This window comes from Bubalus bubalis, chromosome 19 (genome assembly GCF_019923935.1).
Source record: "Bubalus bubalis isolate 160015118507 breed Murrah chromosome 19, NDDB_SH_1, whole genome shotgun sequence".
Taxonomy (NCBI): Eukaryota; Metazoa; Chordata; class Mammalia; order Artiodactyla; family Bovidae; genus Bubalus; species Bubalus bubalis.
In genome coordinates this window covers 8926451-8951335 of record NC_059175.1, presented here as the reverse complement: position 1 = coordinate 8951335, position 24885 = coordinate 8926451, and the positions used below count along the sequence as shown (strand labels likewise).

General features: G+C 45.4%; 1 protein-coding gene across 2 annotated transcripts in view; it reads right to left on the bottom strand.

Annotated features, from left to right (window-relative positions):
* Positions 1 to 24885, bottom strand: part of ZNF366 (zinc finger protein 366) — a 61487-nt gene that overhangs the window by 10918 nt on the left and 25684 nt on the right. For both annotated transcript variants that reach the window (XM_006078182.4, XM_006078183.4), the window contains exons 2-3: positions 6704 to 8055; positions 3848 to 4039 (exon numbers count right to left, since the gene is read on the bottom strand). In XM_006078182.4, the coding sequence (XP_006078244.2) occupies positions 3848 to 4039; positions 6704 to 8041 (1530 nt within the window). In that variant the 5' untranslated portion in view covers positions 8042 to 8055. The remainder of the gene's footprint in view (positions 1 to 3847; positions 4040 to 6703; positions 8056 to 24885) is intronic.

Here is a 24885-nt window from a genome sequence, read left to right as displayed (position 1 = left end):
ACTAAACAAATGTTTCTGCTTGCTGTGGACAGCTGTTTCCACTGAGCCAGGGCCAGGGAGAATCAGTTCATGTGACCACAGTAGGAGGGATTGATGTTAGGAAGGATTTTTAGTGGTAAGAATCCCAGGAAATTAGAATCTGTTACTTAAAGACTCTTCCCCACACCTTTTTTTGCAAGTTTTGGGGTAAAAGAGATGGAGTCAGGGCTTCCCCAGGTGGCTCAGTGGTAAAGAATCCGCCTTCCAAAGCAGGAGATGCGGGTTCGATCCCTGGGTCGGGAAGATCCCCTGGAGGAGGGCATGGCAACCCACTCCAGTATTCTCGCCTGGGAAATCCCATGGACAGAGGAGCCTGGTAGGCTACAGTCTGTGGGGTCACAAAGAGTCAGACATGACCGAGCGACTGAACAACAACAGATAAGAGTAAACTCTTGGAGTATGGCTGGAGCAAGCTCTGCCTCTTTTCTTTCAGCCATGTCAATCACATAAAGGGAAATACCCTTCCGGATGATAAAGGTCAGATTTAGTTGTCCAGGCCTGTTCTCTAGCATCACCATGCAGCCAGCCAGCCACTCCTCTCAGAGGGGTGTGACTTGCATGGCAATGAGCAAATGGCCTTCTGTTCCTCTCCCAATTCCCAGACCCGAAGAAACCCCACCCAGGACCAGATTTCCAAGAGTCCAGCATGACATGAATAAGAAGCAAAGTCACAGGACACCATCTGGAGGTGGCCCATCCCATAGTGGTGTCTGGAACCAGTCTATAGACACACAGACATGCCCTCATTACATAATCTGTACGTTCAGACATGTTCAGACATGCTCTGAAATTCCTTTGAGATGAAAGAGAGTGAAGGTATGCAGACACCAAGCAGGCAGTGCTTGGCAGGGAGGAGCAGACAAAGCGAGGGACAGCCTGGCAGCGCGTCCGCCCTTGTCGGGAGGTACGCGCTCTAGATGAGGCGACTCACACCCAATCTTGTGTCAGAACTGTCTTAAGAACGGAGAAGGGCCACCTAAGTTGGACAAACATACACTCTGACATCCAGGCCTTTCTGTTTAAATGACTGACACTCCCTTCCAGGCAGCCTCCAACCTCCTGTGGTCTCCTTGGAGGACCTGCTCACCAGGAAGAAGTGACCTTTGCAGATGGCCAAGCCCACCTCCCACTGGGAAGTTCCACTGCCTCATATAGGAGCTGGCACTTCACGCTTCAAGCCCCTCTCTTATGGGATTTTATCATGTAGATATCTGGAGCAGATATCTGAGCCTTATCCACCGTCAAGGAGAGGTCCGACTGGGTTTCTCAGTTGACCAGCTGACACCCTGTGAAGCACGTGCGGCGCTCTATCGTCAGGGAGAGTGGAGGCCTGGCTCACTGCATCACTGGCCCCATCGAGTCCAGTCTTCTGTGCCCTGGTACCAGGGAGAACCGTCTGAATTCTCAGGGACCCTTGGTCCAAGATCCTCTGCACCCCTCTGAGGCCCTTGATGTACAGAAACAGAACTGCCTCTGTGCCCCCAAATCACACACAGCCTGCAAGCCCTTTTCCTGAGTTGGCTCTGCTTTATCATATCCCTCCATTTCAGAGACGTTTGCTACCTGGTTTAACCGCTACAGCTGGCCCTGAACTGGTGAAGTGGGAGGGGGTTGGGCTGCATGAATACAGATTTTTAGGGGACTGCAAACCATGCAATGGCGCCTGCATATTTTAACAACTTTGTGTGCTCCGCCACCAGCAGATAAAAATACAGTTCCTCCTTGAAGCTCAAGAGTAAACTCAGCACAAGGAATGAAGAGAGGTACAAGGAACGAAGAGGGGCAATGAGCCCCTGATGGCACCTCTACTGTAGCAGACAGTAAACCCCAGGAGGGTGGGAACAGCTCTGTGAAAAGTGAAGGCTTTGGGAGTTCCCTGGTGGTCCAGTGGTTAAGACTCCACACTTCCAATGCAGGGACGAGGGGTTCTATCCTGATCAGGGAACTAAGATCCCACATGCTGCATGGCATGACCAGAAAAAAAAAATTTTAATCTAAAAAAATAAAAGTGAAGGGTTCAAGAGACTTAGTGAGGTGGGAAGGAACCCAAGGCATGTCTAAAGGGAGACAAGAGCTGGTCTGTGGCATCCACAGGCTCGTGCAGCTGGGCCCGGCTTCATGAGTGTGTGCCCTGTGCGATCACATGGGGCCCTGAATTCAGAAGGGTCCTGGGTCTGGTGTAATGCTCTGCTTTCATCATCTTGAAATTGTGAATAACATCTGAACTAGGGGCCCCGATCTTCACTTTGCACCAGGCCCTGCAAATTATGTACATTGTCCTGCATACAGATTCCTCCCCTTTCAGCTCAGATCACTCCAGATGGACATAAACTGACTTTCAAACCACTGGGAACTTGAAGGAGAGCAGGGGAAACACAAGTGGGTGGCAGGAAAAGGGCTGGAGGGAGCCCCCTCCCTCCCCTACCTCCGGAGAATGCCCACCAGGTCTAGGGAAGCTCTGGCTCCTGACCCCTCTCACCCCGTCCAGGAGGGGCCAGCACAGGAAAGAAGTCAGCTTCACAGGGGGTTCCTTCAAGTGGGGGGACATACTGCGGAGGGATGAGGCAGCAACAGCCCCTGGAAGCAGGGAACCCTACTCCAGAAACAGGGATCGACAGAGAAAGTCACTGGGACTCTGTCAGACGCGCAGCACAGAAGGAACAGCCACGTCAAACAGAAAGGCTCTAATGATATCTGAACTCGGTGATTTCCCTCTGCTCCCCACTCAGCCCTCCCTTCATGGCTGTGGGGTCACTTGTCGGTACCTTCCTTGAGTCAAACTATCCAACCCTAAGCGAGATTTCTCCTCCTGAGGAGTGGGAACAACATGGGGAGAGGGGGCAGCCTGGACACCCCGAGCGCTTCTGAGCAGCGCCCGCCGGTGCCTTAGGCTTGACAAGTCTCCAGCTCACACTTTATCTCAGCACACAAAATAAAAACCCCACCAAGGTAATGCGACACAGAGACGGTAACAAAGATGCTCCACGGTACTCAGGAATAAACAAGAAGCACTTCAGTTGTTCTTCTGCCCAAGCAAGCATTTCCGAGGTCACAGGAGGGGTTAACCTTTAAATCTCTTTCATCCCCTCCAGGAGACCTGCCCTCAAATTACACTGCTCAGTCCAAGTGTCAGGAGGGCAGGAGCGGGGGTGGCATAGGGGAAGGGAAGCAGACAGGGCTGGAAGCTTCTCTGACTTCCCTGTGTTGTCTCTGGCTTGTCAGGGGAAGAGGGCTGCACCTGGTTGCTGCCTTCTAGAACAGGAGCCCTCCACATCACCTTCATCCTGTAAAAACCTCAGTCTCCAAACGGATTTTCCACCCTCAGCTCTCCCAGGACTGGCTGCTTCCAGGCCCTGCACACTGACCGATTCCACAGGTAGACAAGCAGGGCAACTCCTGGGGCACAGCTGAGCACAGCTGTGGTGGAGACACAGCAGATGGCCTGGGTCTGGCCACAGACATACGCTGAGCCGCAGAGGCCCTTCTGAGGAGACTGAGGACAAGGTTCCCTGGAGACTTTTCCCCCCGCATTTGCAGAGCCCTCTGAGCTCTCCCGGGATTTCTAGGTAGCTCAGGGGTACAGAATCCGCCTGCCAATGCAGGAGACTCAGAAGATGGGGGTGTGATCCCTGGATCAATCTCCTGGAGTAGGAAATGGCAACCTGCTCCAGTATTCTTGCCTGAAAAATTCCACGGACAGAGGAGCCTGACGGGCTATAGGGCACAGGGTTGCAAAGAGTTGAACACCACTGACCACGCACACGCGCTGAGCCCTTCCTCTCCGCATTCCCTCAGGCCCACTGCTCACCTTGCATTTGAAGGGCTTCACGTCCGAGTGGACAATCATGTGTGCCTTGAGGGTCTGTTTCTGCACAAAGCTCTTGTAGCAGAGGTGGCACTGGTAGGCACGGATGTTGGTGTGGATCAGCACGTGCCTCTTCATGTTGGCCAACAGCGTGAACTCCCGCCCGCAGATCCCACACTTGTGCTCCTTCACGCCCTGGAAGGAGGCAAGATTCAGAAGAACTATGGTGAGCAGGTACAGACTGCCATCAGGACAGTAGTCTTTGCTTTTCTCTCTGACACATAAATCCACCAAGACTTTGGTGACAGATGTTGAGTTCCAAACAGTATGGCTGTAGCCTTGTCAAATAACTATTTTCTTAAAAAGTGTTGATTACATAATCTTTTATTTTCTTCTGAAAACCATGAACTAGCCAGACGGTTAGAGGAAAAGACAGCTATTGCTTCTGTTGTTCCTGCTGCTTGCTTGGGGTTAATTCTGCAGTCACAGCTCTCGTGGATTAATAGGATTTGGGTAAGAGCACTGCAGAATGTTATGTAAAATGAGTCTCTAATTCAGCTTTCACAATAATGAAAAAACAAAACCTCCTAAACTTATAATATCATTTCCTGTATGAAAACCAACGTTCTCTTGAGTTCTCATTAATGGACTTGAAAATTCAAAAACAAACAGATCCACACTTTAAAAAAATCACAGCTTGATAATCACCTCTTGAGATGGTACCCTGGGTTCCCGCAGGCCATGGTGGCCTCGGTGTGATTTGACTATAAAGCTCCTCCAAGCCAGCTTCTGTCCGACAGAGAAATTTGGCAGAGGATAGCTTTCTCGATTAGAAAACAGGAAAGAAGATTTTCTAGTTTCCCTGCTGTTTGTGGAGAAGTGTTTGAATATTTAAGCGTCAACACCCTCAACTGAAGCATGGCTAGGGACTCACTCACGGATTGAGTAGAATATTACCTAATCCTGGCCGAGCAGTGCTTCCCTGAAACGGCTGCTGCAAGAAATTTTGACCCAGAATGACTTTTGGGGAGGAAAACGTAGTGATCCATGGTAATAAAACTAGGGTTATTACAGGTTTAGACAAGTCTTTAGCTAACAACTGTACCTTATAAAACCCATATGGCCTGGTATTCATTCATAGGGACTAGGGCGGGGGGTTGTTCCAAGGTTCTCTCTGCCTATATTTCCATTTCTTTAATTTGGGACATGGTATAAGAAAGTACCACTCCTCAATTTTGGTGAGCCCCTGGCACTAAAGGGTGGGAGTTAGGGTCCCTGCCTAGCCATTTACTGACTGCATAATCTTGGTTGGGTCCCTCAGCCTTTCTAGATGAAGCGCTCAAATGGAGTGCTGGGCTCTTCCTAACTGGAATACTGTCTAGTCTCGGTGACTGCAGATGAGAAAGGATTTATGCTAATGGAGAGATCTAAATTTTAATGTCCTCCTAAGATGATGAATTTTTAAAATGTGTTGCATACTGAAACAGTGAGTTTAAAATTATTAACAAAAACTATTTTCTTAATGAGTTTTAAAATTTACTTCAGTATCTTTATTCTCAAGATTATTCCTATACTTGGTTGTGATCGAGATGATAACTAGATCATATATCCAAGTATAGGAACAATCTTACAGAAGTTTCATACGTTCTACAATGTATCTGATTCCTTTTCCACACATATAGGAATCCCTGAAATCAGCACACAGTCCCTCTGGCCGCTGCCTCTCAGTTCAGGCTCGTTGTTGATGGCTCCTGCACTAGGCAGGGACCTCCTCTCTGGGGGTTTCTAAGGAGTCTTTTGCAGGGCAGCTGTTTGTGCAGAGCCAAGGCAGCTACACATTTTGTCTTGCTTGGTCTTAACCGATCAGATGAAACCCACAAAGCCAGAGCAGAAATGTTATTTTGGCTGGGCAAAGTTCTCCACTGACCTTTCAGAATGAAAGACTGTTTTAGCAACTCTGGCTCGCTAGAAGTCTCTCCTGCCAAGAAAACCACTTGAAGTCAAGGGTGATAGAGTAGAGGTCAGTGGGGCAAACTTCCCCTCTTGGAAGCTCAAAGTTGACCTAAGTTAGCTTAGCTGGGTAAGATTTCAGGGACACACCAGGGACTTGTTTTAGTTCATCCTGAGGGACTCGAGGGCTTTGGTTGCAAACTAGGCTGAAGGCAGCATGTGGGCCTGTATTTCTCCTTGAAGATCTGAGACAGGGGAAGAGAAAACCAAACCCAGAAAAGAAGAATGCACTCATGCCTCCTATAATACAAACCAGAGAGCACTGCAACCATGTGGCAGAAGCTCAGCGGGGGAAGCAGGACCCTGCTGGACCCAGGCCAAGACTCTGCTCCCCACAGAGTCACCTGTAAATGAAGCACTTGAAAGGAGAAACTAAACCAAAAGGTAGCCACAGATTCAGCAGAAAAAGACCAAGAGAACTTTCCAGAGTCTTCTAGAAGGCTCTGACTAGTGTACCCCAGGTGCAAAGCTGGTCTTGGGTGGTTGGGACTGATGACACACTCATGCTAGTGCCCTGGATGAAGTTTCCAAACATGAACTCTTAGGAAATCTGGAAGGCTAAGAACAGCACAAGGACCCGCTGTGACGTGTCCTTCATCTCTCCTCACCCTCCTCTCCAAACCGCATTCTTTCTTTTTCGGCCCACCGGAGACTCTAGAAGTCTAGGTGGGAAAGGGCTTGATGGCTGGGCTCCTCATTCTCTCCCATTTCAAGGTGAAGAAGAACATTAGGGCTCTACATGTGTTAGGGGTGGGGAGCCACGCAGGGCTCCTGGGTCCTCTCCTCCAAAGACGGGCCAGCCCCGCCTCTGGCCGGGAGCCCCGCCCCCGGCAGGGAGCCCCTCAGTACCTTGTGGGTGAGGGAGTGCTGCTTGAGGTGGTGGGGCTGCACGAACTCCATGCCACACTCGGAGCAGATGTAGGGCCGGATGTCCTTGTGCTTCATCATGTGGTTCTGCAGCTGGCTGGGGTACTGGAAGGTCTTGTCGCATTCGGAGCAGTTGTACTGGATGGGGCCCCGGTGCGTGGTGAGGTGCCTCTTCAGCTGGGCCAGGGTAGGGAAGTCGAGGCCGCACTCCACACAGATGTTTTCCCGCCCGCTGGCGTGCTTGGCCTCGTGGGCCTTGAGCTCGCTGGGGTAGGCGAAGCCCCGGCCGCAGACGCGGCAGTTGTGCGGCTTCACCTCGCTGTGCTGCATCATGTGGCGCTTCAGGTGGCTGGTCTGCGTGAAGGCCTTGTGGCACACCTGGCACTTGTGGGGCCGGGTGCCCTGGTGCGTCAGCATGTGGGTGTGCAGGTGGCTCAGCTGCTTGAAGAGCTTCCCGCAGCGGCTGCAGGCGTGCGGCTTGATGCCGCTGTGGCCCAGGATGTGGGTCACCAGGTTATACTTGGAGGTGTAGGACTTCTCGCAGTTGGGGCACTGCCAGCGCTTCTGCGCGCCGCCCACGTCCACGTAGTAGCTGTCGTCGATCTGCACGTTCACGTCCACCCGCTCCACCTTCTGCTTGGTCTCCTCGCTCTCGGGCGGCTCGGCTTTGCGGGGCAGCGGCGGCTCCGGCGGCCGCTTGGGCAGGAAGGTGTGCCGGCTGAAGGGGAAGGGTGAGGCCGAGGGCACGAAGAAGGGGAACACGAGGCCCGGGGCCACCTTGGGGTAGTAGGGGTAGGGCGCAGGCAGGAACGGAGGGGCCGCGGGCGCAGGCCACACGGCGCTGGGCTTCACGGGCTCCTGCTTGACGGCCTTGCCGCCCAGGTGCTCCAGGCTGCGGTAGAACTGGAAGCCTACGTTACACAGGTCGATCATCCGCGAGTCGTACTTGGGCCGCGGCGGCGGCGGCGGCGGGAAGAGCAGGGGGAGGTCCGGGGCCCCCGGGTTCTTGCTCTCCTCGGGGTGCAGGCCGAGAGCCCCTTCTTCCGCGGGGTGGTTATAGGGCACCTTGGTGGGCATGCTCTTGCGTTTCCGAGACCCTCCTCCTTCAAACACCCCTGGGAATCCGTCTAGCTCTCCTGGAGGAGGCTCGTACCGGAACTGGGAAAACGGCCCCCGGAGAGCTTCCGGGAAGGGGTGTCCTGGGGGAGCCTTCCCTCGGGAAACCACAGGCTGCAGGCCGTGGGGAAAGGAGGGGGCCCTCTTCACACCCAAACTGAAATGCACATCTTCGTCTTTGACCATCTTCAGTTCCTTCTGCATCCTTGGCAATTCTCCTTTAAAAAGAAAGAAATTTATTGTTAAAAAAAAAAATCCCTTTTTTTCCATTAACATTTTTGGCTACATGTCAGTACCAATTTATAGAGAGTAATGTTTGTTTAATACCTATCCCCGTTTATCCTAAGGCTGTTTAAAATATCATTTTTCCCCCTTGCAAACTCGGTTACTAACGTAGAAAGCACTGGCCTCTTGGAGTGGGACCCTAGGGCTCCAGTGAAAATCCAGTCACAAAACCATAGCTGGGGCTGGGGTGGGAGCAGGGTATGAGAACGGGCTGGATTGAGAAGAAACCTGAGAATTCACTGGGCATTTTCCCCATCTAAGACGAGAGTACCAAGGCCCAGAGAGATGAAGTGACTGCTGAAATCCCACTTCTACTCAGTTCAGGAGTCAGAACTAGGACACCTTCTTTCAGCTTGAGATGCAATTGCATCTGCCAAATGGTGATTTAAATGTCTTTTAGGATAATTTCTTCCCTAAGTGAATTGATCTCCACTGCCTCTCCCTGTCTAAGGGCCTTTGCTGCTGGGGCATGGGGATACTGAAGGCCACACAGGAGAGCAGACTTTACTGTTTACAGATCTCAGACTATCTGAATATCCACCCCCAGCAAGGCTGCTGGGGTATATTGAGCAGACAAGATCAATGTGATTCAGAAAAGCATATACTTCAGTGTTAACAGAGTCATTTTGGCAATCTGTGCGTTCTACTCTTCCACCTGAAGCAACATCAGGGAAAAAAATCCTGATTGTGAGTCTCTCAGACTGCACTTGTGTCTCTTCCTTCATACAGGCGTCATCATAGAGCTTGGTCTTTGGTGTTGGTGACTCCTGTGGTACCTCTGATTTCTCTGGCATGTCTGGGAGAGCCTCTGGGGCCAGAATCTCAGCCAGGGGCCATGCTTCCTCATACATGTCTCCTTGCCAGTCTTGTAGCCTCCTTGCTTGAGTACAGGTGGAAAGAACCAGATGGCTGACTTCACATTTCCAGAAAGGCCCTTTCTACCTAGATCTTCTGGGCCTGAATGGAATTGGCCCCCTTTGCTCAGCAGACGCGCTCACAGAACCAGTCAGCCTGGTCAGGAGTCAGGTCTGGCCTCGAGCCACTGAAGACAGGGCTGGGATAGGCTCTGGATTCACCCAGGGCTCTGGCCCCTGGGAATGACCACTTGCTGAGCAGTGCAGTGTGAGGGTTCCAGAGGTGAGAGGACCAGTGATTTTCTGTAGACCCTGGTGAGGCAAATGCAATTTTATTTTGTCGCCACTGACCTACTAAAGTGAAGAAACATTATTGAACAGAGATGATGTGATTTTTAACACAAATGCAGAATTATGTCTGCAAATTCAGAGATTTTACATATGCACATTTTAATTTCCTATTTTAATATGGCAAAAATTCCACCCCCCCCCCCCCCAGTTTCTGACTTGTGCATATATATACCCCACCTCTAAAATAGTAGTCTGCCCTCTCTAGAATAAAATTGTAACTCAAGAGGTTTCAAAAAGCATTGAGATTCGTCCATGGACATTTCTCCAGACTCGTAAGGCAGCATCCCCTTCCTGCATAAAGATCTTAAGGAGCAGTGCCGATCCCTACAGAGGTCAAGGAGAACTAGATCTGCTTCCTCCTGATCTTCTTGAGACAGAAGTCAGCTGTCTTTTCAATCTAAGGTGACAAAGAGGGCCCTGGGGGGGGGGGCGGTAAAAGAATTACACCCCAAAACCAAGTCCGTGTCAGGGATGGGGAGTATTGAAGGGGAGAGCAGAGAACAGATGTCTCCTCAGGAGGCCTTTTATCAGTCAACTTAAAACCCTGAATGGCCTCTGCAAAAATATTAACAGACTCCGAAAGACCTGAATGTTTGCAACCTACACGTTCCCCTCTATCTCTAAAAATAGCCCCACTGGCATCCATGAAAGATGTGGGATCCCCATGCAGGAGGCAAGAGAGGCATGGGTCGGCACAGAGGGTGAGGAACTGCAAGCCCTCTGGCTCATAGTCTGTGGCTGCTCCCAGAAAAACAGCAGGTTAGAAGCCAGTTCTCTACCAGGATGTGCTGAAATAATGTGCAAAAATAAAGAACTGAAATTGTCAAAGTAGACAGCTATGGGAGAATGCAAAGAGCATTGGTTTGAAGCCTGAGGATCTGGGTTTGAACGCTGGCTTTGTGTTAGCAGCTGTGGGAAAATGAGGAAGTTAATCTGGAGGTTTGATTTTCTCATCCGTGAAATAGGGGTTGAAATATCCCCATGGGGTTGTTGGATACTTAAAATAAGGTGTATTTGTGAAAGCTTATTAACACTGGACAGTTTAATACTGTACTCTCGCGTGGTAAGAAAGGATAAACAGGAAAGGAGGCCTGAGGTGGTAATCAGGGATTGAAGCCAACTGACCTCATCTCTGTTTTCCAAGCTGAAGCTCTTGGTCAATAGTGACTGGCATTTTGGGCCTCCTCAAACCAGGGCTATACCTATTTGCCTCGAGCTGATCTTGTCCCAGCAGGCACTGTGAACCACACTCAAAAAAGCCAATGGGAAAGACCAGGATGAGTTTATTTACTTAGTATGGAAATCAACCTTCTAGTGTAAGGATACTCTCTCATCCCTTCTCTATGGTTCTTTACTATTATGGACATATCTTCAAGTCTTACGTTCATAACAGATTATTTTGGTTACAAAAGGGTTTTGGGATTGGGTTGGGACGAAGGGGACGGGGTGGTCTCATGAGCTATTTTAGCCAGTCTGTGGGAAGCTGAGGAATTGTCCCTGCCTAATATAAGAGGTCACTTTCCCAGAGACAGGGGACCTGTATGTCAAACTCAAAGTCTCAGACACTGGGGCAGTGCTGGGTCAACGCTGGCAAACCAGCTCTTGCAGCTCCTGCTGGACTGTGAGGGCAGAGACTGGGTCTGTTGGACACACTGCTGGTTTCCAGTCCCCAATGATGCCTGGCACAAGGCAGGTGATCAATAAACCACTGTGGGATGAGAGAAGAAATGAATGGTTCTTACTTTTATTCTTAAAGTCTCCATATGGAAACTTTTATGTTGAATTTTATTATATCTTACATTTATATAGACTGCAGGTGACTTTTGGAGGACATACCTAATCAGATCATGAGGACACATAAATTCTCAGGCAGTCACTGTGGGAAGAACCCAATATACACACCTTGCGTGTGCTTTTGTTTGGCTCAGTTCCCAAGGATATCATCCTCTGAACTGACTCTCAGATTCAGGGTAAGCCCTAAATCCTGGCTGTACTAATGCTAGAGTACAAGGTTCCGCAACTCAGTCAGAAAAGAGGTGCCTGAAAAGTCCAAAAGGTGGCAGTTAGAAAGACCCCTGGATTGAAACTGTGAAGCATAAACCAGGAGTGGGTGATTACCCTCACTCTTCCACCCCAAGGAAATGTCTGGGAAGTTAGTAGCAGTCTATCCTTTGTACTAACGTGAGGGTGGAGAGGGAGCGGCCTTAGAATAATCATGCATTTTCATTGCTGTAGTCAGAGAATGTTCTAAGGTCCCTGGCTTTCTTCCATGTATACTCAGCCACCAAACCCAATAGGCTGCAAGTCACGAAGCACATGGTTTGAGGAGGAGAATATTGGGTTGATCTATTCTAGAGGAAAATGGGGTTCAGGATGTCTTCTCTAACAGGTGTTACCCATGACAGTTAGTTAATGAGGAAATGGGGAATGAATGGATTTTAAAAACAAAAACAAAATCTCCTCTTTGAACCGTAAAGATCAATTAGAAATACAAGGCTTGACCAAGAAGAAACTACATTTAGTTTTGGGGAAAAAAAATTCTTCTAATAATGCCCTTTAATTGGGAATTCACCTACTGCACCAAAATATAAATATCCCCCAGATAAAATTACTGGTATTTTGTGGTTCTCATTGGAATGGAAGTTCAGTCCAGTAAATGTTATTAGAAGAGTCACTCTGAGTCAGCATCCCAGGGGCAGATCTGTTTATCCTCATTCCACAACACTGATTTCTATTCATTCTGAAATTGGTGAAAGAATATATTCTCTGATATTCTTTATTCCTTGAAGGTTCCCAGTGTTTCCTTGGAAAACATTACATTTTCCTATTGGAGATGCTGGCTTCCCTTTTAGTTTGAGAGAGTGGCATTGTATTTACGTGCTCAGCCCTGCAGCTCTGACCTCAGCAAAGATGCAAGCAGGGAGGAGGTGCAAGTGGAGAAGTTGAAGCATAAGAAGCAGCAGTGAGAGCAGCGAAGGGTGGGGAGTCGTGGGAGGATAACAGGAAGGCAGGAGGGGAAATGCGTGAATTGACTGCCAACCTCTCTCTATTCGTACAAAGGGATATTATTATAAGGCTCCTCCAAAATGGGATTTTATTGGATCACCTGGTTCTTTCTGAATTTGTGGTAACAGAAAAAGACTTTGAATCTTAGAATTAAACATTCTGATGATTCAACATAATTGTCTTACTATATATGTGGTTGTACTGCTGATTTCCTCATCTGCAGGTGTTTGGCAAGTAATGATTCAGTCTTGAGTTCCCAATATTGGCAGGAACAGAAGGATCTCTGTATGCATCTGGCAGGTAGAGTATCGTGTTCTCCAGAAATAAATGGTCTGCCTTGTCACTCCCTGGGTTAGACGGAGACTCCAGAAGAGGGAACCAGATGCCTGGTAGCCAGACCCCAGGGCCCTTCTGGATGCTCCTGTGTCCCCTGTTTAGTTTCTAAACCTGAATTCCTTTCATTTTATTATAAAAAGTAATCTATCCACCCATAGCATGAGTTGAGTTTCCTAGGTTGGTCAGAAAATATTAATTGGTAATGAGACCTATTCACATGTGCAATAGTTAATTGAAGTCACATAATGTTTTTTTTTTTAAGTTACTAAATACCACCAAGACATAACATAAAGTCAAATTTTGTTTTCCATTGTTTAAATTGTCCATAATGAGCATGCATACATACTATTTACATATAGATATAGATATGCTTTTAAAGAGTCCTTCTTAAAACAACAAGAAATTCAGCTACTAACTTGCATAGGTTAAATGAATGTGGTTTTCATTTAGGAAAGTGCTTAATGCCTAGATCTAGTTTCTGAAAAGCACTAGTTACTTGAACACTGGAACAGCTGCTAGCATGGAGGGTTATCACTGTCCTCGTGACCCATTTAAAGGAAGGAAATGAATTGGAGATAATGACTTAGCAGTTCTCTCTCCCAACTCTCAGAGCTAATATATCACCCAGGGATGGAGCTCCAACTGGAATGTTAGAATTTTTCTAATTTCTTTGGAGTATCCTTAGAATATATCTAAATTTTATTATTCCATGTTCATAAATTAAGTAAACTTGATATACCCACTCCTAGCTAAGCCAATAAATACATGCATATTTAAAATTTAGTCTGAATTTAGTCTGTCTCTGAAAATGACAGCATATTTGGTCTGTTGGACCTTAGAATCGGTAGATAATACCAGAAAATGTGACCCTCTGGCAAGCAAAAGTAGTAAGAACCAACACATAATAGATGCAGTTAGCCATGTGTGGAAGGAACCTATTTCAAAAATGTCACTCAAGGCAATAGTTTTGTGGAAAGGGGAGCAAAAATCTGTTTTGTATCATAATTGTCATATTTGTCAAAACTCATGGAACAAAAGAAATGAATTGTACTGTGCATAAATTCAAACTAAGTTTAAAAATATAAAAGAAACGTACAAAATGCCCCTCTGTATATTATAAAAGACACAGTTAAGGATATTTGAGAAATACCCAGCAGTAGTTAAGATGACCAGACTCTACACTCTAATCAGTTCATATCTTTGGAAAGCATCCAATAACATGCATATGGTATATAAAGAGGGGTATTTGTCTTTAAGAATTTGATGATCTAAATTCCTGCTCTGTCCAAAGGGGAGATGTTATATATGGCTGATACCAGGGTTTTTTTGCTTTTGTATGTATTCTATTCAGCAAGAACTTTGTGAGGCAGGGATTGTGCGTTAAACTGTATCCTTCCAGGTCTTCTAGTCTTTGGCCCTGCTTGCGTGTTCAGCAAATAGTCTTCTCTAATTGCTCCAACATGCTTTGAAATGTAAGTTACTCTGCCTTTAGTGGGGAAGATCATTCTGGTGACTAGAAAATATGCTCCTACCCCTTGTCAATTAATAGGTTGATATTGACATTTAGGTCCATAGATCACTCTTGTGAATGAATCATTTCCCCCAAGACTGATTAATGGAGTCTCTTAAAAAATGGAACTGGTGAATCTGCAAGCCTGCTGACCAAATCCTGAGTCATGGCAGTCCCACCAGGAGCCGATACTCTGTGAAGTCTACCTGTGAAGCCAGCTATCTTCTTTCTCTGATACCTTTCATTGAAGATATTAACCAGAGTGTCCCAAGTTTCTACAGGGCAGGAGGTGGAAAGAACCTAACCTATTGGAGGCTTTATGGAGACTCAGAGGTGAAACTTGCCTTTCCACCAGAGTTGGAAGAACATTCCTCACTTTTCTTAACTCTGTCATGTTTGCTCCACTCATTGACTGGATCCTGTGCTGCCAGTCTCCTTTCTGTGTGGGTGGATAGCTTGTATTTCTAACAGAGTCTGGTAGAAAGTCAGAAACATGCCTGTTTCCTTATATATTGTTGGGATTCACTAATTGCTTGGGAATTTACTTGGCAGATGCCATGTTCTAGCTTGCTCTTGCTCTATGATCCCAAGCAGAATTTTGCCATTACATGAAAGAAGAAGTAACTGGTTTACTTGGCCTGTTCCAATTCATCCTGAGCCAACTTCACATCAATGAACTGCCAAGAACATCTCCAGTGAGGAAGGGGCTTTAGGGAAGGTGTGGCAATGACTAGGATTGTGCTTTCCAGAAAACATGGTCCCCTCTGCTTTATCCTGGCTCAGAATCTTTGGCCAGTGTGTGGCCTATTCCATTGACCTGGAAGATGGAATGTCCTGTAACACTGAAATGAATGAATGTGGGAGGGCTCTGGAAATGCCCAAGGGGACAGTGACCACATGCCTGAGGGAGGCCTCTGAGGGAGTGTGTCTCCATTCTAGCAAACAATATCCCAGGAGGGCAGGCCACCACCATTTCTCTTGCTTACTCAACAACACCCAGTGCCCCATGATCTCCAGGCAAATACTCACTAGCTTTGTGGAAATGCCCATCCTAATGGGAATATGAATCTGTGACCTCATCCTTTCTTTTTATTTTTACATGGGTCGGGTTCCTGCTCTTTTTCTGCCTTCTGATGAATAATAATTCCATTTTTCCTTATGCTTTTTAATTCAAGATTTTTTCATTGACCTGCTTCATTGCTGATTCTTGTATTCATTCTACTCACTAAAACCCATTCTTGGAAAATATATATACTTATAAAATATATAGACTCATCTCCCCATGCACTTGTACACATAGTCTATTTTTGGAAAGAAATACAGGAATCTTGTACTTAGTTGCCTCGCCAGAGAAAGACTGTATGGCTGGAGGAAGAAAGCTTGAAAGTCTAGCTGCTAGTCTGAGGGAACAGTTCCATCAGTCTGTAGGAAGATGCTGCTCAGTTGTACAACTCCCTGCACAGAGAGGAGACTTTTAATTACATACCCTTTCAACTGATACAATTATATACTGTGAGTAACTTAGTTATTCAAATACTTGCATTTAAAATATAAAAATGCATACTGTCTTTCAAACAGCAAATATTCAGACAAAATTAGTATTGAAATCCCCTTCCTTTTGAAAGCTGAACAATTCTCTTTATACGTTTCCCTGGACTCTTTTTCTGCCCAACATCTTTTGATGCCCGGGCAGCAGAATAATTAGAGTTCTGGCGCCCACATTTTTACCTCTGACCTTGGATAAGTCACTGAACCTCTGAACCTTCCTCTGCTTACCTAACGGCAGAGTTTACCCTGGTTTATACTTTGGGCATGCAGCTTTATGACCCAGGCTTATATCATCAAGGAAATAAGTGTAAGCAACCACAAAGACCGCATTAAGAAAGTCACGAATAAACCACATTCAACCACAGGTAAACTACATTCAATCTTGAAAGTTCAGGTTTGGAAGAAAAGCTCTGACCAACCTAGACAGCATATTAAAAAGCAGAGCCATTACTTTGCCAATAAAAGTCCGTCTAGTCAAAGCTATGGTTTTTCCAGTAGTCATGTATGGATGTGAGAGTTGGACCATAAAGAAGGTTGAGTGTCAAAGAATTGATGCTTTTGAACTATGGTGTTGGAGAAGACTCTTGAGAGTCCCTTGGACTGCAAGGAGATCCAACCAGTCCATCCTAAAGGAGATCAGTCCTGAATATTCATTGGAAGGACTGAATGAATGCTGAAGGACTGAACGATGCTGAAGCTGAAGCTCCAATACTTTGGCCACCTGATTTGAAGAGCCGACTCATTGGAGAAGACTCCGACACTGGGAAAGATTGAAGGCGGGAGGAGTAGAGAACGACAGAAGATGAGATGGTTGGATGGCATCACCGTCTTGATGGACACGTGTTTGAGCAAGCTCCGGGAGTTGATGATGGACAGGGAAGCTGGTTGTGCTGCAGTCCATGGGGTCGCGAAAAGCTGGACATGACTGAGCATCTGAACTGACTGTCTCATTTCCCCAAAAAGATAAGTCTGACTTCAGGATTCACAGTGATTACAGAATCACACTCAAATATGATGAATCCAGTTTCTCCATTCTGCCCACCCCTGAGTTTTTCCTCGGCTCTTTCCCCAGGACTGAGAAGGAACTCCAAGACGCTAAGGATGAGACTGTTGGATGTGGGCGATGTCAAGTCCTCCCCACCCCGGAACCTCGAGGTAGTTAATTTAAAATCTCCTTTCAGAAGTATGATTCTATTTATGCCACTGCAAAATCATAAAATGTCAAAGCACAAAGCATGCTCCAGCCCTCAGATAGAGTTAGTCCCTCTTTCCTCTCAGTCCCCAAGTCTGTACCCACACCTTTGATGTAGCCTCCTCCCAGAGTATTGCAGCAATCTGCCTCCCCACCGCACTGTGACCCCCTTGAGGTCAGGACCAGTTCACAAACTTTTCTCTGCCTTCTCTGACTTGTACAATGACTGGTACTCACTAACATTTTTAAGTGATTCATTTTCAAATTGCAATAATTTTCTAGTCTTAAAATGATTTTATTCTGTTTTTATCAGTAATAATATATAATGTAATACAGTTTAGGATTTTTTATTGCTTCAGCATGTCTCTGATTCTGGAGTTTTTCTTTATCAGGTTCTCCTTTCTAATAAGTTGTCTCTCATCCACCCCAAATGTTAACTTTCTGCATAGAAAAAAGGACCGAGAAGTCAATTTGCCAACACCTAACCACATTGACCATTCATTCTTGGGTGGTTTTTACAACATTTTGTTCATTGTTCCTTTGACATGACTATTAGCACCTCATTTTCTTTCCATTCCCATACCTAGGACTCTAGTTCAAGTGCCCACCACATTACTCCAGGATTACTTTCAACAGTGTCCATCCACTTTTCCAGATCGTAGTTCTCCTTTCTTCCAAATCGCTTTAATACCAATGCTAAGTCCATCTTCTGAACATTCATCACCCTAATTTTGCTTATGGTGATGATGTGCCTGGCAAGAACACTCCCCTTCCTGGACATCCTTTCAGTTAGGAGTTGCCTTGTGCCACAGTATTGGCCAATGAGATGTAAGCAAAGGATGCTAGGAACTTCTGAGAAAGCTTTTGCACTCCTAATGCAGAAACCACCCGCTTTATCCTTTCCTGTCTCTTTTTTCTGCCTGAAACATGGATACGAGGCTGGAGATGGAGCAGTCGTATTGGAACAGTGAAGTGATGAGGTTAATGACAATGCCTTCCACAAAGTATGGCTGAAGGCAAGAGGAAAAGTGTCACTGTGGAACTCCTGCACCCGTTTGGTGCTGCATTTCTTGTTATTTAAGAAAATAAATCCTTTACTTGCTTAAGAAAATGTATTCAGAGTTCTGTGGCTTGTAGCTAAATATATTCCCCATCTGATACACAGAGCGAATCAAGTGTAAATCTCTTTCTTTGACCTTCAAAGTCCTTTATAAGCAGGTCCAATTCAATTCCCTTTGTCTCTAAAATCCCCTCAACCCAGTGGAGAACACTCTTTCACTGTTTTCTACATGGGACAAAGTAACTCTTACCTCTTTGCCCTTGATTAGACTGGTTGGTCATCCAGGAATATTCTTTCTATTGACCCACCTCATCTTCCAGACTGAACTGAAATTCAGCTTCTTCCTATAACTTCTTTTGTTACTCTTATACCCAATTATCTCTCCAAGAAGATAAATTCTATTGCATGATCTTAAGGAGGCGTGAATACAGTGTTTTTCCTTGTATTAAACTAATTATTTCATGGTTAGGTTTTGTTTTTCCAATCCATATGTAAGCTGCCTTCAGCCCGGGATTCATCCTCTTCTCTCTCCCATTGTACCCTGCATTACATAGATTGCCACGGAGGTACCCAACACAGAGGTGCTGCTGGGCTCGGATTCTCCTACTATCCACTGCTATATTTGCTTTTTAAAACAGATTTGTCTTTGGCTTTAACAGCACATGTGAATTTAGGTTGTGTTTTCTTCTGATAAAATTAATATTACCATTAGTTGCCAGTTCATAATCAGTATGAATTAATTTGCCATGTGGAAATATTTCGCAGTAGCAAACATCACTGATTCTTTATTGTTGTGAGCATTACACTGGATTCATATGTTGTTGGTAGCACATCTATTGGTACTGGAGATCAACCTCCAGTCTCTTAAATCTGAGTTTTGGGCATGAAGAGGATGTGAGATTAAACAAGGAGAAATGGCTCCCATTTCTCCTTGTCTCAGAAGCAGCTACAGTGGCCAGTTAAAAGGCTTGACTTGGGGGAGAAACACACATCTACTCTCAGGCTCCTGCTCTCAGGCTCCTGTTCTGAGCTTGAGCCAAGTGGCTGCAGGGACAGAACTGCCCAAAAGCCTCCTTGGAGGGCAGAGTTCCCCTGCTGAAGGCAAAGGAGGAAAAGAGAGAAGAGGGGAAAATGCCACAGTGGATCAGACCTTCGAGGGCTTAATTACTCGTCTAGGAAATTGAAATAATAGCAAGACTCATATCTTGGACAGTTTTGTGTCCTTCCCTAGGCATTTCAACTGTGAAAATCCAAAAGGAAATTAGTGTAGGGAGGAGTTGTCCAAATTCAGAAATGAAGGTTATTGGAATGTCTCAGTTTTTCTCATTTTTTCTTCAATGAGATGTTACCACATTTGTGTCCTCACTTTCTTCCTCTCTGTCTCAAACACACACACACATACATGTACACATACTCACAGGCATTGCTCTATTCTGTGTGTGTCTTGTATTAACGAAATAAAAGTACATCCAGTATGGAGATTCCATAAGAAATTAAAAATAGAACTACTATACAATTCAGCAACTTCACTGCTGGGTACATATCCAAAGAAAACAAAGCTGTTATCTCAAAGAGATATCTGCACTCCCATATTTGTTGCAGCATTACTCACAATAGCCAAGGTATGAAAACAACTTAAGTCAACCTAAAGTTACTCAATCTAAAGTTTGTAAATGTAAAGGCTTCCCTGGTGGCTTAGATGGTAAAGAATCCTCCTGCAAAGCAGGAGACCTGGGTTTGATCCCTGGGTCAGGAAGATCCCCTGGAGAAGGGAACAATCACCAATTCCAGCATTCTTGCTGGAGAATTCCATGGACAGAGGAATCTGAAGGGCTACAGTCCATGGGGTCACAGATAATCAGACACAACTGAGCAACTAAGCACACACAATCTAAAGTTAATAACCCCCCATCTGCCAGCTCTCTCCTACTCAGCCTCAGCTTTATTTTGCTGGTAAGCACTACCTGGAAAATAGTGCGTTAGAAAATATCTTGGCCATTCATCTATTTATTCTCCACCTTTTCCGCTGGACCGTAAGCTTCATGAGACCAGGTACCTTGCCTATGCTTGTCACTGTTCAACCCACCTAGAAGACTGCCTGACACATAGTAGGTCAACACATTTGGATTATTTGGGAGGTTTTGAATATGTAGCCCTCCCCACACACACACCTAAAAAAAGGAATGCCTAGCACCCTCCCTAGACCTATATTATATCAGGATTTCTGGGGGTGGGGCCCCAGGTCAAGCATTGACACTTTTGAAGGGCTGTGTAGGTGATTGTCATGGTCATTCAAGCTTAAGAACTACTTTAAGGAGTTGCCTGAATACAGAGCCTATACAACGGGCATGGGAGTGGGGTGGAGGAGGGATTCTGATGAAAGGACCCCTGTGACTCGCAGTCATCCCTGCCTTTCCACCACCCACTCAGGCTCCTGGATTTGGGCTGTGAGGGTGAGGAGAAGATTCTTCTCCATGCCAAGGCTGAGTTGATGAAATACAGCCCATAGCAGTGGCCTTTCTGGGGTGCAGGTAATCCTCAAAAGAAGGCATCCTGGATAGGTCATGCTGTACCTGGTGAGAGAGTGGGCAGACCCTCCTGATCCCTCTCCTCCCAGGCCTAGCCACCTTGCAAGAAGCTGGGCTGGAGAATTGCACCCATCCCCAACCCCCCACCACAGGGATGGGTCCTCTTGGCTCTTTTAACCTGCAAAGGTTGACAATGAGGAAGAGGGTACAAGATTTTCTCCCTGCATGACTATGATACTTCTGAAAGGTTGAGTTGCGGGATTTTTTTTTTTTTTTTCACTTCTCTCTTGGAAATCACCTCCATATGCTGATTGGACTGAGGACAAGACTTCTTCTTTACACTGAGAAAGCATTTTCCACTATATTTAGGAGACAAGTGGGACTACTATTTTCTCAGCTTCCTTAATGGATTTCAATGCCATTTGTCAAGGTTGGTTTTCTTTAAAAATCTTTTTTTAATTTTCTAACAACAAACAACTAGATGTAAAATCTTCCAATGTACTTTGATTGATGGTTCATACCTTTTGGAATATCTAGCTCACAATTTTAGAAGGAAGCAGCTGGTACTCTTGACATTTAATTCCAACAAAATGCCTCATTCAATTCCCCCTCTCCCAGATAGGGTACACAGACTATTGGAAAATAGTAATACTGATCCAAATGTCCACATTAAGTGTGGAGGAGAGGTAGCGTAAGCTTTTAACATCCTAGAAGCTGAGCTAATGGCATTGAAATGGCTCTTCTTAAGAAAACATGACTGTGGCAAGAAAAGGTGGCTCTTTTAGTTGCTGTTGATATCTGCATGGGGGACCTTTGAAACTAGGGTAAATACATGGGTGTTTGTTCCTGGGGCAGGTAACGGTTTTACCCAAGGGCCTTTGCTGTAAATCAATGGCATAAATATTAATAATGATAGCTATTGTTAACTGAGGACTCACTGTATGCAAGGCTTATACATGGATTCTCTTGTTCATTCACTACTATTATAATCCCTATTTTATAGATAAGGTACTTGAGGTATAATGAGTATAAATAATGTCTAAGGTCACATCTTGAAAGTGGTAGCTCACAAACCACTTGTTGGCACACCTTTACTATAAAGGAGCAAAGAGTAAATTTTTTTTGGCTCTGTGAAGCCTACAGAGTCCATTGCAACTAGTCAACCCTGCTGTTGGAGCAAAAGCAGCTATAGTTGCCATGTGAACAAATGGGAGTGTCTGTGTTCCAATAAAACTTTATTGGTGATATGTATATAAATGGAAGAGAGAGAGAAAGAACTATATCTCAATAAAATTGGAAAAAATATTAATTAAACATCACTAAATTACATTAACTTTAAAGGCTACCATACTGTATGGTTGGAAAAAACCCTTTATTTACAAGAGCAGGTGGGGGGCCGGATTTGGTCCTGGGGCAGTAGTTTGCTAACTCTTGCTCTTTGCCTCTCCTGAGGCCTTTTGCTGGACTCTTACTTCAATAATCTTCTTTCAGAATCATTTACATTTATGTATGAGCCATTGAGCCTACTTATACAATGACCTACTGAGCAAATAATTGTTATTTTTTAGTGAGTCGTATTCTCTTTAATGCCAGCAACATTCTAAATGTTATGATAGGAAAGGGCTTCTGGAGGAGTGGGATTATAAGCCAACAAAGACCCCTCAGAGGAAAGCCTCTGGGAGCATCTTAGGTCTCAGGAGCTTGTAAGCTGGCATGATGGAAGCTGCTGCTGCTAAGTTGCTTCAGTGATGTCTGACTCTGTGCAACCCCATAGATGGCAGCCCACCAGGCTCCCCCATCCCTGGGATTCTCCAGGCAAGAATACTGGAGTGGGTTGCCATTTCCTTCTCCACTGCATGAAAGTGGAAAGTGAAAGTGAAGTCGCTCAGTCATGTCCGACTCTGTGCAACCCCATGGACAGCAGCCCACCAGGCTCCTCTGTCCACGGGACTCTCCAGGCAAGAATACTGGAGTGAGTTGCGATTTCCTTCTCCACATTATGGAAGAGGAGCTGGGTTTTCCAGCATCTGCTCTGTGCCAAGCCCTGTGCAGAGGCTCTCCGTGCTCTCTATGTCTCCAGAATGTCTATAGACAGCTCCTTCCATATATCTTCAAGGAGGCCCTCAAAAACATACAAACCAGTAAGATAAAAGACCTGAAGAAGATGGAATCCTATATCACCTAATCCCCACATCAATCCTGCAAGACAGTCACCATTATTCCATTTTATAGATAAGAAATAGAAGCTCAGAAGGTAAGTTACTTGCCTGAGGTCAGACAGTAAGTAAGTGGCTGGGCTGGCATTTCATAGCAGACGTGCCCAGTTTCTTTGCCTGTTTACCTTCTAGTTGGCCACACTGCCCCTTTGTAGTGGCCTGTGCTCCTCACCTTACTTCATAACTCAATCACTGAGTGAGTTTGCAAAGTCAGTTCAATTTGAAATTGTTTGCTTCTACTCTGTAAAAATGAGGGTGGGAAACCTTGGTGCATCCTACTCATTTGACATAGTTGCAAAGATAGTCAAGCAAGATAGAACATGTGAAAGATTCTAGCAAAGTGTGAAACCCTGCGAAGGTACCCTGGTGGCATGTGTCAGAGGACTGGTCAGAGCTGCGAGAAGGCAGCAACTTTCACCTCTTGCCACACTGCTAGCCACTGAAAGGGTTTCCTTGCCCCCAGGGAGCCCCGGGCCACTGAATCATTCAGGTTGCCCAAGTCTGGGCAGGAATTAGCCCCCCCAAAATCCCCTGAAATCATCCCAAAGCTTAGGAACTTTGAAAAGGTTATGGAATAGTCATCCAATTTCTGTTCACATAAATTACTCTCATAAAGGCGCTGGTGGCATCCCCACCCCTCCCCACATTGCCTTCCTCCTACTTCCATTCCTTGAGTTTCAAAAGGGGTTCTTTTTGAAAGCATACATGTAAATCCAATCCTTTCTCCCATATCTAACCCTGGCTCTGCTCTTTCAATGACATGATAGGGAATGTGGTATCAGATGACTTTCACAGGTCTTTGCCTCAAACCTGTGACCTTTCAAAACGCTTGGCTAAAAGTTAGACAGGATGAGATGGTTGGATGGCATCGTTGACTCAATGGACATGAGTTTGAGCAAGTTCCAGGAGATGGTGAAGGACATGGAAGCCTGCTGTGCTGCAGTCCATGGGGTCGCAAAGAGCTGGGCATGACTGAACGTCTGAACAATAACAACAAAAAGTTAGTTACTAGAAAAGTGGAGTATCTTGATTATATTAGGAAAAAATTTCCATATGTCAAAAGTCACATAACATTCAAAAGGAAATGGCAAACTGGAAAAATATTTGCAACACAGGACACAGAACTAGTATTAATATCTAAGATCTTCTACAAATCAGTCACAAAAGTAACTACTTAAAGTGGAAAACTGGGCAAAAACCATCAAAAAGCAATGCACAAGACCAATTCAAGAGACAAATAAAAAAAGATTTTGGCTAGTTTCAAGTAACTCCAGATATGCAATTCTTATGGAATCATCAAAGTGGAAATGTTTAGATAAAACATACAGGATTATGTCTGTTATATCTGGCATATTTAAATTGTGTGTGTGCATGCACACACTCACATGGGTGTGTGTAATCTCTCTATAAAAACCTACACCTGTCTGAGACGGTTTGGTTGACTGGAGAGAATGCTATTGGAGTCAAGGATTGAACTGAATGTCAAATTTAAAACTTATGGAAACCACATATACAAATGTAGCCAAGATTTCAACTCTGAGGATTTGGACAGAGGGAGAAAGAAGCAGATGTATTTAAAGAGGAAGCAGTCTCCAAAACTCTTGTTTTGCAAAAATGTCTGGAATGAAGTTTACAGAGCCTGAGGCTCCATCAAAGACAAAATCATATGGGAGAAAAATCCATTCATGAAACTAACTCATCCTAATGCAAATGGCATTTTATGATTAGAGACAGAAACTGGTGTGAAGGACATTTTCTAAATCAGCGTAAAAGTGTGCAGAAATAACTGGATATAAGTTGAATAAGAATTGTGTGACAAATTGATGAGGTGGTGAGGAAAAGTCAATTAAGATACTGATGGGCGTGTTATGAGAATCTGAATGCTACAAGGCTGAATCTAGAAGATTCTGGGTAAAGACTGTTTCCTTGGAAGGATTAGGAAAAGAAAGAGTTCTTTTAAGGGCTTTTCCATGGCCTGTTTTCTGTCCTTTATAGATTTTTGACTTTGAGTGGTTGGGATGGGCTGGCTCCTCCTGGCCCCTCCAATAATGGGTTGATTCTATTAGATTATTGATCTTTTCTGGCTTTCTTACAAAAAGGGTACATTTGATAACATCATTTAATGGGGCACTTGAGAAATGGCCCCTTTCAAGTGCTCATCT